This window comes from Poecilia mexicana, unplaced genomic scaffold, assembly GCF_051168715.1.
Source record: "Poecilia mexicana isolate PSO_F unplaced genomic scaffold, ASM5116871v1 scaffold_2, whole genome shotgun sequence".
NCBI lineage: Eukaryota > Metazoa > Chordata > Actinopteri > Cyprinodontiformes > Poeciliidae > Poecilia > Poecilia mexicana.
The window spans coordinates 39,244,439-39,261,507 of NW_028263371.1; the positions used below are offsets into that span (position 1 = coordinate 39,244,439).

The window sequence follows — 17,069 nt, forward strand, 5'->3', positions numbered from 1 at the left end:
TGACTGTTATTACTTTCAAGCTGTGATTTTTTTACTTTGCATATCTGTGAACCAACAGATGACCTGAGAAAGCTGCAATTATTCTATTATGCCTGTGGTAGGTCCTGATGTTCACAGGGTTTCTAATTGTTCATCCTTAACAAGAAACTGATGACAATGTCTGATGGTAAAATGTTAATCACTGTATATTCTCTTCCCTTAGTTTGGATTGCCAACATGCTGACCGCTTGCCAACTCACTTATAATTTCTGTCTATTAAATGCTCATCAGTACATTTTAATAAATTCAGTTTGAAGTGTGTTACTATTTTCTTCCCACCATTGAAGGTTGTTTTTCCTATTATTTTTTCCAAATGTCATGTTTCCCATGAACAATATTTTTAACCTGTTTCTTTTTTTTTTTAACAGATTGTCACAAATCCCAGTTCATGCGAGCAATAAAACATCTATTTTTTAAAAAGGGGTTGATGTGGTTCATCAATTTTAAGCATTAAAGAGAGGTGGCTTTTTTAGAGAAACAAAATGATGATTCAGTCCTGTTATTACAGTTGATGATCCAGTCCTTTCTAACGTCCAATCATCCAGAAACGTCAAAAACACTGAGAACTGAGTTTTATTGCGCTTGTAATCAACCAAAAGAGGCACGAGAAGAATAATAACTACCAGAAAAGTATTTACTCAAAATTTGCTGAATTTATTTTGTAATTACGCTTATTTACAGCATGATAAAATTGTGTGATTTTCATCAGGACTATTCGGATCTCTTCTTTCAAACAAAACACAGTCAAGGCCATTTCTTTCAGGCATGTTCTTTAGTTCTGTTGAACAGATTTTTCTGTCTTTCAACTTCAGAATTTTTTTTTTTTTTTTTTCAAAAAAGAGATTGCTTTTAGATGCCTATTATTTTGTTCTTTATTCCAAAGTTTTTAAATTTTATTTTGAGATGGAATAAGGATAAGGACATTTAATTTTCTAAAATCACAAACCAGAGATTTTAAGCGGTTAGTTTATGGATGTGTATTATTTTATGTTTGTTTCTGGCACAAGGATTTACGGAAGGGTATTGCTAGACTAAAGCATTCCCGTCCTCGAGGGCCAGTGTCCAGGAACTTTTAGATGTCTCTGTCTTATCACATCAAATCGTCTCAAATGAATGTGAAGAACTTGACTGCATAGAGGGAAGGTGCTTCAGCTACTTGATTCAGGGGTGTGGAACCACAGACACATGTGAAAGTTGCAGGACACCGGCCCTCAAGGATTGGAGCTACAAACCCTGGACTAAAGGGAGGATGAATACAAATGTATGTCAGATTTATCTGATTTTTTTCTGTTAAAAAGTTGGAGTATATGAATATCTTCCCGATGCACAATAATAATCACAACTTAAGGCACACACAAGCTTGTTTTTTGTTTTTTTTAACTGTTCTGTTTGTACATTTGGGAGATTAAACTGCCGCTGCACCCGAAGTCTCGATGTTGCTGCAGGAAGCAGACCTCATCTACTTGGCCTTTAAACACTCAAGGGACTCCCAGAAGAGAAGATTAAAAAAAAAAAAAATAGGACCATTATTTCAAGCATGGCCTCTGTAATCTCTTTCCAGTTTTGAGTGGCTGCAGCAGGTCATGTGCAGAGCCTCTTACCCCAGATAAACAAGCCTGTGAGGATTCCAATCAAGACGAGAAGAGAGACTAGTGCTTCCTTCTGAGAGAGGTAATCGCTGCATAGCGTGGAGCATTGATTATGGATGCTCCAGTACTGATGAGGACTAGTTGAATATAATCACCGCTGGGGCGGTACTTCGCAGCCCATTTCTGCATGCTCCAACGCATCAATATGTCCATACTTTCTTCGCGTTTCTGTAAACACCCTCCCATTTTGTTACAGATCAAATGAACAACTGCGGCCCTGGAAGGCTCATCAATACCGCGCGTTCATCGTCTGGGGAAGACATTAAACACAAGCTGATGACGGCAGGTGATGGATGGTGAATACATCAGCACTAAACCGAGCTAAAACAGCTTCCTGTCTCCTATCTGTCCTCTCCTCCTCTGCCTGTTTGGCTCGTGGACTCCTGATATCGATTGCTAAAACACTGTACCAAGTCGGTAAAGGAGGGGGGGAAGGCTGCCGGGTGGGAGTCATGTGTTGTCTTGTAATGGGGTATGCTCAGATCACCGACCCAGCCCAGGCTGAAGTGCTTGTTATGGAGGTAAACACGGTGATGTAGCAACAAACATTTAGATTAGCTGATTCCCTGCTATCATTCAAGCTTTTAAGCTTAGTCCATAAATCTTTAATAGGACTTAGGTTGAGGCCATTCCAGAAGCATAATGTTTTATTCCTTCTGAAACCGATATTGATATGTTTGGGATTTTTGTGCTGTTTTGAGCATTAAAAAGTTTCAGTCATACATCAGTTGGCACTGAGGTGAAAATGAATGATTTTAAGATAGTCTTCGGTCTTCATAATGGCAATTTTTAAAATTTTGTACAGCTTTCAAAGGTGCAAAAATGCATTCCAAACATGCATTTTTCATTGAGGTGAAAAAGCTGAATCTTTGATAAAACTTCTCTGCCTTGGCCATGTAGTTTGCTTGGTTTGCAAGTGACTTCAAAAGTCTTGATTTAGGAGCAGCCATGTCTTTTATGGTCTTCGTTGTTCACCTTGATGGTAAACCTGTATCCTGTGGAAAGTCTCACTGGTCTTCATGCAGTTTCCACTGATGGTTCATAGGATGTTCCTGAACATCCGTATCAATCTCATGTCATATGAGGTGAAAGTTTGTGTCAAATGAGATACACTTTGACGCAATCAGTTAGTTGTTAAAGCTGAGCTAATGATCCTATTACACATATACTTTGGTTTTAGAATAAAAGAAAGTGAGCTAAAATTAAAGTTTTGGAATAATCCTCATCTCAACACTACAGAAAATTTAGCTCTCCCATTTTAATCCAGACAGAACAATGCCAAGATCTGGCTCATGGCTGCGAAAAGTGTTTGATTTCTCTACAACTTGCAATCAGCTGTGGGAAGTCTATGGAACTGTCAGTGGTGGATTTATGTTTGTATGTTTTCTAACCATCTGGGTCAAAAATGGTTAATTCTGAATTTAGAAATTCAACAAAGTTCCAAAAACATGCAGGAAAGAACTTTCGAATTTTATTCATTGTTTACTTGATGGGAACAGAGACGAAAAAACAGATCAAAGCAATCTGATGTGCGTGTACAGCCATAGTTAATTAGCAGCACTTGTCCCTAAATGCATCATGATCATGCTACTTTCTTTTGGAAATGGATAATAGAATGATTAACTGCATTTTGTGCGCAATATGTCGGAAAATATTGCACTTTTTCCTGAACATACAAGATCCTTCTTTTAACAATGAAGCACAAACATTTGGAGTATCTTCTATTGTTTTTGCACAAGAGCTGAAATGTAGTGACTTGGAGTAAGTACAGTTAAGAGATGTGTAGTGAGATGGTTTTGTTTGCATCATTATTTCTGCAGTGTGTACAAAGACTGTGGGGGTAATGCGATATGTGTTCTTGCAGGCTGCTGAATGGAAATTGATGTCCAGTAGGTAATGGATTTTATACATCTTTCCACCTACAGTTAGGAATATCTCAGCAGGCATTAATGCTCCCTGTGGTATTAGACTGAAAAAAAAACAAAAAACAAAAACAAATGAGCCCCCAAAAATTCTGTGCAACTTATTTAAGTTCAAATGACTAAAATGGCTTTGTGTCAATCATTTAGAAAAACATAACAAACAACCTTAAAATAAAGGAAGGGTCTTACTGCAGTAACATAACCATAATGATAAAAAATGACTGCTTTTCTTCAGCTCACCTCTTTCCTTTCCAAATACATGCGTTTGTGAAAACAGCTGAACATACCACATTAATAAATGAAAAATTATACTTACCCATGTGTTAAAAAAATACAGTTCTGACCTAAATATTTGAAATATTTACCAGTGCATTTTTTTAAGGGGCGTACAATTTTTTTGAAAATTATGATCTCTGGGTCACAAATCGAACAGCGTTATATCACTGCTGCTTTGTATCACACACACAGGATTTTCCGAAGTTACTGTAACATTTTGGATTAATATTTTTATTTGAAGGGAGGCTTTTTTTTAAACTGTTTGAAAAAGACAAATATATATTTTTAGAAAAAAAAATATTTCTATAAAGATGTTCCCAAAACTTAATATGACTCTGCTGTTGTCTTCCTGATTAACCTAAACTTTTGCTGATGTGTCATCAAAACTGGCTCGATCGGTCCTCCTAAATGCAAAACTGATGTTTATTTAAAACATCAAGATCCACAACAAACGTGGCTTCCCGGTCTAATACGTTACGTAACAAAGTTAAATCATTCGTCATTCATAAGCAAACACCATAAGGACGCTTCCCGCTTCATTTTGACTGTAATGTCTCTACTTTAATTGTTGAATTGACACCAGTCCTGTGTACCTTTGACCGCTGAACGGATGACCGCTCACCCTCAGATGAAAGGCCGCACATTGCCATCGCCTCGACACACAGCCATAACAGCCTTATTTAAAAGCTGTTAAATAACTCAGCCTTTAGTCTCACCTTCGACCTGTCAAAGTCCGCGTGGAGAGATGGAGAGGTGGGAGGGAAGCAGCTTTAAGACTCAGTAACAGCTAATCACTGACAGGTGAGCTCCCCCTTTGGAATTGGACGTCAAGCAGAGACGAGCTGGTGAGTAATTTTTGAATATTCTCTAATTTTAGAGTTTGTTTTAAAGAATTATGGCATAAAATGTATTTAAGGACCTCTTTAGATTGACAGAAATGTGAGTAAAACGTAAATCAGTAGATCAGTAAATCTGAGATGTTTAAATGTGTTACTGCTTACTTCAAACCTCCTAATTACATGTCTGCATTTTTAAAAACCATGAAGTGGTTTAACAACCCCTTTAGTCTCTTACAGTGAGGACAAGCTTCCAAGAAATTAAAGGAAATAATTTTGGTTGTAAACGTTTAAAAAAAAAAACATATTTGAAAGAGATTCAAATACTTACATAATCTATACTATAAGGTGACTGATTTTCTCGTTACGCGGTAAACTGGCAGAGACTAGGTGTTCAAGAAAATCCATGTATCATCAGCATAATCTAAATTCATTCTGTTATCTTGGTGAATCTGAAGGACGCAGCCTCGATGCAGGAAAAACAACTGAGATTCATCCTTTCAGCTTTCCTGACGAAGGTGTGCAAGTCATGAACTGTTCTCTTAATAAAGAACCTCACACCATTTTGTATTTTTCCTCTGAAGTCAGTGTGTTTCACATGTCAGATGAATCACCTACAGTACATATCCCTTTATGGCCCAGCTTTAATAACAAGCGATCGAAGGAATTAAAGGGACAATCCTTATTTTGCATTCAAAGTCCACACAGGTTTTTATGACTTACAGTCAGCTGTGTCGTCTGTTAATAATTACCCAGCTCTGCTGAACGATAATGGAAGATTAACTTCTCATCTGAAGACATCAGCACTTCTGTTTTGTTTTTTTTATTTCCATGTGGTGTATTAAAAGGTTTATGCACAATGTGTAACACGGGTTATGAGAAGAGGGGAGGGAAGGATTTTAAATTGTGTTCTTTTTACTTAAAAACTGCAGGTACTCCTTAAATGTAATGCTATTTCAGGAGTCATGTTTTTGGCATCTTTTGTCATAATTTTTAAAGTCACAATCTCACTATATGCACCTGTTTCATTTGGATAAATCACTTGCATCATCTCCAGAGCATATTGTGTTTTTGCAATAGTTTGTGTGACTTTTTCCTTGTTTCCAATGTTTCATCAAATGCAGCAGTTTAGTATATTTCTGCCAAAAGAAAGAGGGAAAAAACATAAACAACCACAAAAATCTTAACAGAAACACTTACATAATCTTGGTAGATGCACAAAAGGAAAACTATAAATTATAATTTGGACAAATCACTTCTACTGTCTCCTCAGCATATTGTGTTTTGCAATATTTTGTGTTGCTCAATTCATTTTTCCGCAAATCAACAATTTATTATATTTTTGCAAAAAAATAAAAAAGAAAAAGAAAAATACAAAACCTTTGCAAAAAAAACTGCCTACAATGCTCAAAAGGAAAATTTGAAATTTTCCATAATCCTGACAAACATTTCTAAGCATATTTTTCTTCTGCTCTAGCAAAATATATATTTCTCCTTTGATTTCACTTTCTAATTATCCAGCTAATTATACATGTCAAGTGTCATCACAATCTAATCTAATACAATGCAAGATTTAGATTATCTCAGCATCACTGCACGAGATATGAATAATAATTAGATTGTGATTCTTTCACTCCATTATGAGACATGACCACCTATAAGCCGAGGGTGATTTCTCTGACCAAGACTCCGGGTCAAACGTTTGGCTTCTATCTGAGAGTGGAGCAAAATGAGGAAGGTCATCTGATCCGCTGCCTGGAAATGGGAGGCCCAGCTGAACTGGCCGGCATGAAAGACGGAGACCGCATCCTTCGGGTCAATGGAACATTTGTTGATGAGCTGTCCCACTCCGAGGTGAGCAGGCCTTCAGAGGCACTGCAGTGCATTAATCAAATCGATAATGACTCCGACTCATTTTCAGTTTTTTTTTTTTGTTGTTGTTTTTTTCTTCGTTTTCCCTTTTTACAGGTGGTGGAGCTGGTGAGGGACGGCGGGGCATCCGTCTCATTCCACATCCTGGATGAATCGTCTTACAAGAAAGCAAAGGCTTTGGGGGTGAAACTGTCTGATCCCCAACTCACACCAGTGGCCAACGGAGCGACCAAAGAGCCTCCAAAACTCAAACTGTGCTACTTGGTCAAGACTTCCTCGGGATATGGGTTTTCTCTTCGCTCAGTAAGAGGTAAGATATGGAACTGCATTTATAGCACCAAAGGGTATAAGGTGTGAAAATCCTCATGATAGGATCATATTATTATTCCCTGCTGCAGCACAGTTTTATAGATTTAACATTTAGAAGAGAAAAATCCAGCATTTAATTTGAATACATATATTTATTCATGCGAGTGTTTTTGTGTTTCTTTCAAAATCACCTGTGCCACACACATCTATGCCCAATTCCTAGAAATTAAATCTCACTGAAGCATTTTGTTTTTGTCTTTATCTATTCTTTCTAAGTTGAGCGGTGTTTCTGTAAACTATAAATTAGTAATTCATAATTAGATATAATGTGACAATAAAACCATTATTGGCCATGAGGCAGGGAGAAAGTCCAAGTTTATATTGGCATCACATACATTTCACAGCTAAGAAGGTAGGAAACTGCAGCAAAAAGATGACCAGGTTTCCATAACAACCGGTTTCTTATCCAAAACCCCTAGGAAGTTAAAAAGTATTCAAGGTAACTCTCAGAAACACCAGGAGACTTTAAATGAAATAGTTTAATGTTTTATACTGAGTTAACGTTGTCTAATTAAGCTTGTATGTTCTAAAATGTTCTGCTTATGTCTGCAATAGCAGATAAATTTAGTTTAAGGTTATTTCACATCTTGATAAGGGTTCCTAATAAGTAATTAACTGTATAAAATGCATAAATGTCTCTCAAAATCTACTTTCTCTGACAGTTATTTTTTAGATCTGATCAACTATAACATCATAATTCACTCTGGGTGGTGACATGATATCCAATAGTCTCTTGGTTTCTGTGAGAACAGCATTTATCCCCGGACTGGAAAGTCTTTAAGGTCTCTTAAAGGAGTGGAACGTGTTATAAACTTTATGAGTACAAAGCCATCGAATGTAAGAACTAGACTAGTTAATATTACCATCATGTGTGACAGAAATATCGTTGAATTAGTATTTCAAGGTCCTTTTAGATTTTGCAGAGGTTTCACTGCAGTGCTGATGGAGCTTTATGTTACCTAGCAACAGAGCTAGATGGAGTCTTTTAGGTTAAAACTAAGTACCTTCACCTTATTATTATTATTATTATTATTATTACATCTAATTATAAAAATTAAAATTTTATTAGCCACCCTTAGAGAGATGAGTAAAACATGTTCTAGAGAAGACAACCTACATCTACTGAGTAGTTTTTTTTTTCTAATTTGTATAGTTCTATCGATTTTGAACACAATAATTTAAAAAACCCATAAAAATATATGTATGATTGCAGGCATTCAAAATACTTCTGTCTTTTCTGATGTGCTTTTACAATGTCACCAAATGGCTTTTTGCATCTGGAACAGAGGCTCTGCTGTTTCTTCAAGCGAATAAGAAATGTTTTTTCATGCGATTTCATCCATGCATCAATCTATTTTGTCTGTTTTACCAGGCGAACCAGGATTGTTCATGACTCAGGTGGACTCGGGCAGAGTAGCCTACAACGCTGGAGTCAGAAACGAAGATCGTCTGCTCGAGGTCAACGGGGAGAACATAGAAAGCTACACGCATGACGAAGTGGTGGAAAAGATCAAACTGGGAGGAAAAAGCGTCATGCTCCTGCTTGTTGACAAGGAAACGGACAGTTTCTATCGCAACAAAAAAAACAAGATAGGATCATGGTTGGCAACAGTAAAGTTTCTCCCACTGCAACCGCGCTTCATCAATTTGACCAAAGGGTCTGATGGATATGGATTCCTGCTCAAAGAGGATCCAGGCCAAGGAGGCAAGGCCAAAAAATAACCCTGTGTGTTTCACTGCAGAGAAGGGGTCGTGGTTTAACGACACGCTCCATGATTTCTTGCAGGACACTTCATAGGGGAAGTAGACAAAGGCAGCCCTGCAGAAAAAGCTGGCCTGCGGAAAATGGACAGAGTTGTTGCTGTCAACGGGACGGATGTGGACAAATGCAGCCACAAACAGGTGGTGGACTGGATCAGGCTATGTAACAACACATGCTCCTTCCTTGTGGTGGACAAAGACACGGACCAAATGTACAAGCAGGTGAGCCACCTACTCACCTGTAGTCTTTCTAGTTCTGCTTACAACGTTGACAACATGCTAAGGTAATCATGTTTCATGTCTCACAGGGTAAGGTGTCTCCGATGCTTTTCTGGGAGGAGATGAAAGGTTCTAACTCCCCACCCAGTTACACCGAAGCTTTGAGCTTACCTGCTCCTGCCCAAAAATCCATGGCTGGAAGAGATAAAACGGAGGAACTGAGACCCAAACTGTGCAGAATGGAGAAAACCTCTGCCGGCTATGGCTTTCACCTAAACGGCATTGAAGGGGTGCTTGGCCAGTACATCACAGAGGTAAGATCAACAAGAACAAGCACTCTCTGAGGAAGACTACTCCACAAGAACCTGGTAAAAATCACCTCTTTTCAGGTGGTGAAAGGCGGTGCAGCAGACAAGGCTGGAATGGAGAACGACGACGTTGTGATAGAGGTGAACGGTGAGAATGTGGAGCAGAGCACCCATGCTGAGGTGGTGAACATAATCCGCAGAAGTGGCAACACTCTGGAGATGCTGGTGGCCAGACAGGATGTCTACAAACAGCTCAAAGCCACAGGTGTGAAGACCACACCGCTTCTCCTTGGGGAGACCTTCAAGGGGAAAACTCGCACTGCAGAGTCTCCAAAACCAAACAGGAAAGAGGAAAAGCAGCAGCAGCAGGAGGAGGAGGATGAAGCCAGGCCAGAAACTCCACCTCAACAGGAAAGACAGAGGGTGAGTGGTGCTATTTACCATCACCGGTCATATTTCTAACCAGCATGGTGTTAAATGTGACTGTTCTGATCCACTCTAGGATATTTTGTGCAAATTATCACAGTATCAAATCAATGAATGATTAACTACTAATTGTGAACAATTAGAGTATAATTTCAACTATGTCCCTTGACATTCTTAAAGAATATTTTAGAATCTAAATCATGCCACTGTAAATATATACGATTTTAACAAGAGTGTCGAGATTAGAGTTATACTGCTGATTATTTCACCACATAACATTTTGTTGCTTTTTGTTAAAGTGCTCCGGAAAGTCATTGGTGTCATTTGAACTTTTCACATTTTGTCATGTTGCAACCACATATTCCAATGTACTTCATCAATTACCTACATGTGGCTTTCATTTTGGTTCAGCTGAAATATGACAAACAAAAATGTTATCGTACTTTCTGTTCCTACTTTTAGACTCCCTCTGTGTCATCATCTTCGTCTGAAGACGGCGTCGACGAGAGACTCTGAAACGACGCCCAAAGGAATCTGAAGAGTTTGTTTTTAAAGCTCTCTGAGCTTCACACATTCCGGTGAAACATATGGTAGTAAGAGAGATGACAACAACAACTAAAAAAATAATAATAATTACAGCACTGGGACTGAGAAATTGCCCACAAAAGCTGATTCATAGCAGAATAGCTGTTCCTGGAACTTGCAGGAGAAAAAACATTTTGTGCCTTTAAGAAAAACTTCAGTGCTCTCCTCATTCACTGAAACCACATTAACCAAAAGGATAAATGCAACTTTAACTTGCATACATGTACTATATTCATTCTCATAACACAGACAATGGCTGAAAGAAGATGGCTACTAACCTAAACAAGTCCACATCTACAGTCAAAGCTTAAAATAGATGGAGCTGTGACAAACAAAACTTGAAGAAACCAAATGCTCTTTTACCATTACACCCAGAAAGAAGGACCATAAGGAAAGTAAAAAAAAAAAAAAAAAAAAACTAGCTCCATAAAGATCAGGGTAAGAGAATCAAAGCAAAGCTTTAGATTTGTGATCATCTACTGAAATAAAATAACACTTTAACAAATTTTACACATTTTTATCAATGTAAAATGGTAAAAAGGTGCCAATAAATGTTGAGGGCGCTGTATTGTTTTGATCAAAACTTGTATTGATATATAGCCCCTTTTGCAAAAGCTGAGATAATCGTTGTCAACATAGTTTAAAATCATCTCCGTATGCAGTAAACATGTATTTTCTTTCCTTTATTTAATATTTGACATGAAAGTTCACATTTCTTACATAAAATAAAAAAATCAACACATTCCATCTGAGTAAAGGCTGACTTTTTGAGTGCCTGCTTTCTTCCCAAATTGAATGACATATCTGAACATTAAAAAAAAAAAAAAAAATCACAGTTGGGAAAACCTGCAGTGAAACAAGAAATGTGTGTCGTTTCAACCAGTGTGTTAAAACATAAAGATATAAAGAATTAACCAAAAGTGTACAAAATTAACAGCAAGGAAAGAACCCTATTTGTTTCATTTGAATGATTTTCTGTAAACACTCTGTTTTCAGTTTGCAAAGTTCCTTCAGCATGTGCTCCAATAGTCAACCTAAGAAATGTTTGTTTCTTTTGTTGTTGTTTTTTTTTTCCTGATTCAGGAGTAAATGCCTCAAAAATGATTTCTGTATCTCTCAGAACTGCAGAATAAAATTCAGCCCACGCATCAGTGAAGGCTAAACACGCCACAGGTGTTCAGAGGGCCATGTGTTTTTCTGGTGCCTGCTTGTGGGCGAGGTAAAGGAAGAGGATGCTGGACAGAGCGCTGACCAAGAAGATGACGTCAAACCAGCGGTGGTAGAAGTTGAACTGGAGCTCTCCCAGAACCTCTGTCACGATGGAGCGGTACTCCAGCGGCATGCTCATGCGCATCAGCAGCACAGATGAAACAAAATACATCCCCTTATAGATTCAGATAAAAATAAAAATTAAGAAATGGATTCAAACTTAACTCAAGGCTGCAGGAAGTACTCGACTGAAGAAAAACACACTCACCATGATCTGAGCGAGGACAAGCACGATGACATTGGAAGATTTGCTGCTTGATATTGCGTAGAAGAACTAAAATAAAATGAAGGTGACAATATTCAGAAGATGGAAACTGAAAACGATAACTTTTCAAGAAAGAAAATGTGCATGTGTGTTAAATACTTGAGTTGAAAAATATTTGGCCTTAGGTATAACTGTATAATCTTTGCCACATGTTAAAACTTGACAGACTGCAGGTTAGAGGTTTTAATCTGAATTTAAGCGTGCACACTTTAACTAATGGGCCATCGTTACCTTTGTGAGTGTGATAAGCAAACCTCGTATGGAAGTGACAATTATTATTCCAACCAGGATGAAGGAAATATGCTGGGACCAAAATTTCACCTGGAACACAGAAAAGAGGAGAAAACATAAAAAGAAAGCCAAAACCTTTGGCGTTTTAGATTCCTCCCTCTGAACCTGAACCTCTTGGACTCAACAACTGCTGTTATGTGAACACACATGAACAACACCTGGTTAACTGCAGAGACAACAAGGCAGAAAATTATCTTTACAAGAGGTCATTCCAGGTGATCCTGGGGGATTAGTTGGAGACATAAACACATTTCTGAAAAGTAAATCATTAAATGTATTTGTAAGCTTAAATTCGGAGTTGATGTCAACATTAAAGAAGCAGAGGTTGCAGAGAGGAATAGGATAAATTCATGCAGTGATCATTGAAAGTAATAGAAAAGCTCTCAGAAGTAATGAATTCATACACAAGTGTGTTTCTTACATCAAACTGGATGCCCAAGTAGTTCACTGTGATTTCAATACCCCTGGTCACCGGATCCGTCTTTCCAACTCGATCAAACACTATGTTTATCGTTGCCTGTAAATGGAAGAAAGGTTTAAAAGTGAAATCAGTGACTTTTAAACCACTGATTTAAAAGTGGTTTAAATCAGTGGTTTAAAGGCTATATGTTAAAGGTAAACATATAGCCTTTAAAAGGCTATATGTTTACCTTTTAAAGTAAACATATAGCCAGCAGGAAGTGACGTGAATGTTTATGTGAGATGTAAAACACGAATGCGGTGTTCCTACCATGAAGATTTTCCAAACACAATAGATGGAAAAGAAGTAACCAAGAAAGTTGAAGTATTTCCCTTGGAAGGTCTTTGAGTACTCAATTCGCTCCTAAAGAAAAAAAAAACAAACAAGACAAATCATCCATCGCATAATTACAAAAGGTAAACTAGTTATAAATAAACATACTAGAAAATAAGCTGATGTTCATGCATGTTAAATGTTTACTCCAGGTGAGAAAATTCTGCTGGTTTCCATCAAAGATAATCACAGGTTTATGTGGTAATTAACATTAAAATTTATACATTTTTTGTGGCAACAGCTGTAAAATTAATCACACCACCTTCAAAACGTGTTAATTACAGCAGCGTTGTGCGTGAAAACATTCAAAACGTTGACGACATGACAAACTTGAGCTGAGCATAAAACGGTGCTACATTTGGTGAGGGCCTGGTGACTGCTGTGTGTGTAGCCACAGTTAACTGTTTATTTGAACATGTGTAAACAAATATGATACTAAAGAGGTAAACCAGCCCTTAAGTGCTTTAAAAGTTGGTTGGCCTCAGTTAAAAGCACAGTCATTGCAGGCACTTTTTCCATTAATATACCTAATTCATTTTCCGTTGGAGAATAAGGGCAGCTGTACTGATGATTGAGCTAAATATAGAAAATACAGTAGTGCATTCGCCCTTTCCTGATTTCAAGCAGGGTAAAATTATGTAAAAGCAGGACATCATGAATTACTTAGGCAGGATAATCTGCATGTTCAGCAAATGCCAGTCTCCTACCCAATCAACATACTAGGTCCAAATTCTCGGGCACACACTTGTTTACCTTGGTGGCTTGCAGATCCACCGTCTCCAGGAAGAGTTGTCGACTCAGCTCCTCCAGAGCATCAACTTCCTGCTGGATCAAAGACAAATCTACAGCGAGGAAGTCAGGGATCACAGCAGCTAAGATTTTTTCAGGATAATTAGCAGGAATCTAAAATATAGAGATGCTTGCATCCAAGCATGAAGGATACTTTCACTGCCTGTTTGTGTAGAGGTGACACTCTTGATCATGCCCCAGAAACCAGTCTGTTTGTTTTGGTCCTCCCCTCGTTGGTACATCTGCCTCCTCGTCATGGCGATTCTTGAGAGACAAAAGAAAGCGTTATTTTACTTTTTGCAGAAAGAAAAAATGGTTTGAAGATCAAGAGGGGGTGTAAAATCATTATTCCCACCGTTTCTTTTTGCTGACAATCATATCCATGGTTTGGAGTAACCGCCTCTCCAGAGCAAGAATGTCACTATCTGTTACATTTCTGCGAAAACAACAAAAGCTAACTGTGAAGACACACTGCCACCTTCTGCTTGAACACTGCAAAGAAACAGCCGACGGGCCGAACCTGAGGAAATAGGACATGTATGTGTATGGACAGTTGACGGCACCAAACCCTGAGAGGAGAGCCATAAGGGTGACTCCGATCACACCGACACGACTGATGAGCTGCTCAATGGACAGAATCCCTGCACAAAATCAATCAGAAAGAGACACTAAAGACACTAAAGAAAGAGACAGAAAGAGACACTAAACAACAAACAGCTCATAAACTTCACAGATGAATGACGGTGCAGAACCTTGCAAATGGCCTCTTTCACATTTTGCCACATTACAATTGCAAACCTCAATGTATTATAATGAGATTTTATGTGATAGACCAACACAAGTATCACATAGCTGTGAAATGGGAGGAAAACAATCCTCGGTTTTAAAATGGTATTTTTTTTTTAGTTGTTGTTTTTTTTTTTCCCAAAACAGATATTTGAAATGTGTGAAGTGCAATCTGTGGATTGTAGAAAGATCTCTCCCTGAATGACAGATACAAGTCTTTTGTGGTACTACTGACAGTTGTGACTGAAATTTTTCCCAAATTCATTTTTGAAAATCCTCTCCTGGGAGTCGGATTGGATGAAGTGTTTATGAACATAATTTTTCAGGTGTTCAAATGTTTTAATTTAAACTATTCTGTTTCTTTGGCTGTATGTATAGAGTAGCTGTCCTGTTGCAAGATGAACCTGCATAATGAATCTAGGCAAAACATTTAAATGTAGGTCAAATAAGAGCAGTATACTTTCTGTTCCCTACATTACTTGAGGCAAACTCCAGGCCATTTGTCGGCTTTCTTCTGGACTCTCTGTTATAAAGATGCTGTTTGTTCAGAAATGTTCTCTACCAAACCTCCAATGCCTTCATATTTACTATTTAGCTGGGCTCTAAATGCGATTGAGTTAAATATAACACCAGATTTCAATTATTATTATTTTAGAAAAAAATAAAAGCAGTTTCCTTTCCCTTCCATATCTCATGTATGCACTTCTTTATGTTTGTTTATGACATAAGCTCCACTGAATTTCCTTAGAAAATGTGAAAAATCCTTAAAGGATGTGAATACGTTGGCATGACGCTAACACGGCATGAAATGCAACATTTTGATGAAGCCTCGTTTACTCACCATGTTTTGGACTCAAGATTGGGAATGGGTCTCCTAACTTCCAGAAGAAATACATGAAGGTAAACCAAACCATACAGGCAAAAAGGAGTTTTTGCCTCTGCACTGATAAGACAACAAGAAAACAGTTCACTATTAGAACAGCACCTTCAAATGTTAAAAGTTTTTTTTTTTTTTTCTTGAACTTACACAATCGTATGTTGCTGACAACAAAGTAACCGATATAAAAAGGCACCACAAAGATTAGAACCAGCAGAATCACATACAGATTCAACTTCCAGTGGAAATACCTGGAACTGGGACAAAACATGATGATGAACAAATTGTATCTGTTTTAACCAAGGGATCAGGCCTTTTCCCCAAAAGTAAATATCACTTACGTGCTGCTTAAGGCCCCAAGAATCTCAAAAATGATAAGCTCGAACATTGTACAGGAAAACGCAAAGGTGACAGAAAAAACCACCTGGACAACATACTGTCGCACCTGAAAACAAAAACACAGTTTGACTGTAAAACATTTACAAGTCTGCTAAAGAAGAGAAACCTCTAATATCTGTATCTGTTGTGTTTCTTTTTATTAGAATCAATATGTTATGTCTTAAACAAAAACCAGTTGGATTTTAGAGACATAAACTACTAATGCTGCAAATGGAATAACACCTTACCTCATAATCTTTGAACAGCTGCCGCATAAAGAACAACCAACCAAACCCAAAAAACAGCACCTGGATGCAAAAAAAAAAAAAAAAAAAAATCGATGGTAAGTACAAAGACACTCAGTAACTTCATATATGAAGTAGTTTGAAAAACCTTATGGAAATCAGGTTCAAACCCAATCTATATTAATTCTTCTACTTCACATTAATTCAATACCAACTAATTTCTTAATGATTATCATATAACAAGTTGATAAACAACATCATAAAATGCTAATTGAGCTGGTAAAAACACTTTTAATACGTGCATTATCAAACTTTACTTATGAGAAACCATATAATTAATGTGGATAATACCGATCATATTTCATCTTGAAATATCTTAGAAGAACTGGATCCATGTCCTAAAAATCTAAGTTAACTACGGAAAAGTATACTTCTTCCAACCGATTACCTGAGAGGTGAACATGATGACTGAGTCCACCAGAAACGACATGATGATTATGATGCGAGTTAAACAACCTCAAACACTTCGAAAAACCCCAGTGCTGCAAAGTGCAGGCCAAGATTAGTTCATTTTAACCCCAAGGACAAAAACACCGTCTTTCTTAAAAGTGAACCGTGTGTTATGTGTCTAACATTTTGACACTTGTTTAGCTGTCAAGCTACAACAGCAAGTCGTCACCAACATACTTCCGTCGCAGGGATACTACGTCATTCGCCATTCAAAGTAAGGAAAACAAATAAAAAGGTTAAAATCTTAAGTCAAGATAACAAAACAGAAAATAATAAAACAGACTTTTATAATCACTTATTATCATTTGTAATTTTAAAACAGCACGGTCATAGACATAGACCGTTCGTTGATATCGCCGCCATATTGTGAGTGTAATTGTTTCCCGGATATATTTAACTATGCATAGGCTTTAAATTAATCATTTATTTTATAAATGTTATTTTTATGCTTAGTTTAGAACTATTGTACGCACATCCGTTTAATATTGATTGTTCTCTTATTTTGATTTTCAGATAATGTTTTTGCCTTAAATATCAACATATTCAGTACTGGCATGTATATATATGAAACTATCATTAAAATTAATACAAACAGTGTTTCTTC

At 37.4% G+C, this 17,069-nt stretch overlaps 2 protein-coding genes across 2 annotated transcripts; one reads left to right on the forward strand and one right to left on the reverse strand.

Annotated features, from left to right (window-relative positions):
• The first annotated feature begins 5,380 nt into the window (after positions 1–5,380).
• pdzk1 (PDZ domain containing 1) lies at positions 5,381–11,007 on the forward strand. The gene is given in 6 exon segments (XM_088016184.1): positions 5,381–6,576; positions 6,691–6,904; positions 8,336–8,946; positions 9,033–9,257; positions 9,333–9,674; positions 10,140–11,007. Coding segments are annotated over 6 exon segments (1,653 nt in total). The 5' UTR covers positions 5,381–6,369; the 3' UTR covers positions 10,194–11,007.
• On the reverse strand, positions 10,931–16,654 carry gphra (golgi pH regulator A). The gene is made up of 14 exons (XM_014977917.2): positions 16,404–16,654; positions 15,959–16,018; positions 15,674–15,777; positions 15,483–15,589; positions 15,297–15,398; positions 14,190–14,310; positions 14,025–14,105; positions 13,824–13,933; positions 13,634–13,722; positions 12,818–12,910; positions 12,509–12,604; positions 12,028–12,117; positions 11,740–11,805; positions 10,931–11,646 (listed from the first exon to the last, which is right to left on the reverse strand). Exons 1-14 carry the CDS (start codon positions 16,443–16,445, stop codon positions 11,440–11,442), a joined length of 1,368 nt encoding a protein of 455 aa, XP_014833403.1. The 5' UTR covers positions 16,446–16,654; the 3' UTR covers positions 10,931–11,439.
• Positions 16,655–17,069: the final 415 nt, after the last annotated feature.

Bases quoted from the DNA above. Each gene is read 5' to 3' on its own strand.
- gphra (XM_014977917.2), bottom strand. From the start codon at position 16,445: ATGTCGTTTCTGGTGGACTCAGTCATCATGTTCACCTCTCAG. The intron at 14,106-14,189 runs GTTCGGCCCGTC...TTGTTTTCGCAG, and splicing joins TACATGTCCTATTTCCTCAG to AAATGTAACAGATAGTGACA. The intron at 11,806-12,027 runs GTAACGATGGCC...ATTTTATTTTAG, and splicing joins TGCTTATCACACTCACAAAG to TTCTTCTACGCAATATCAAG.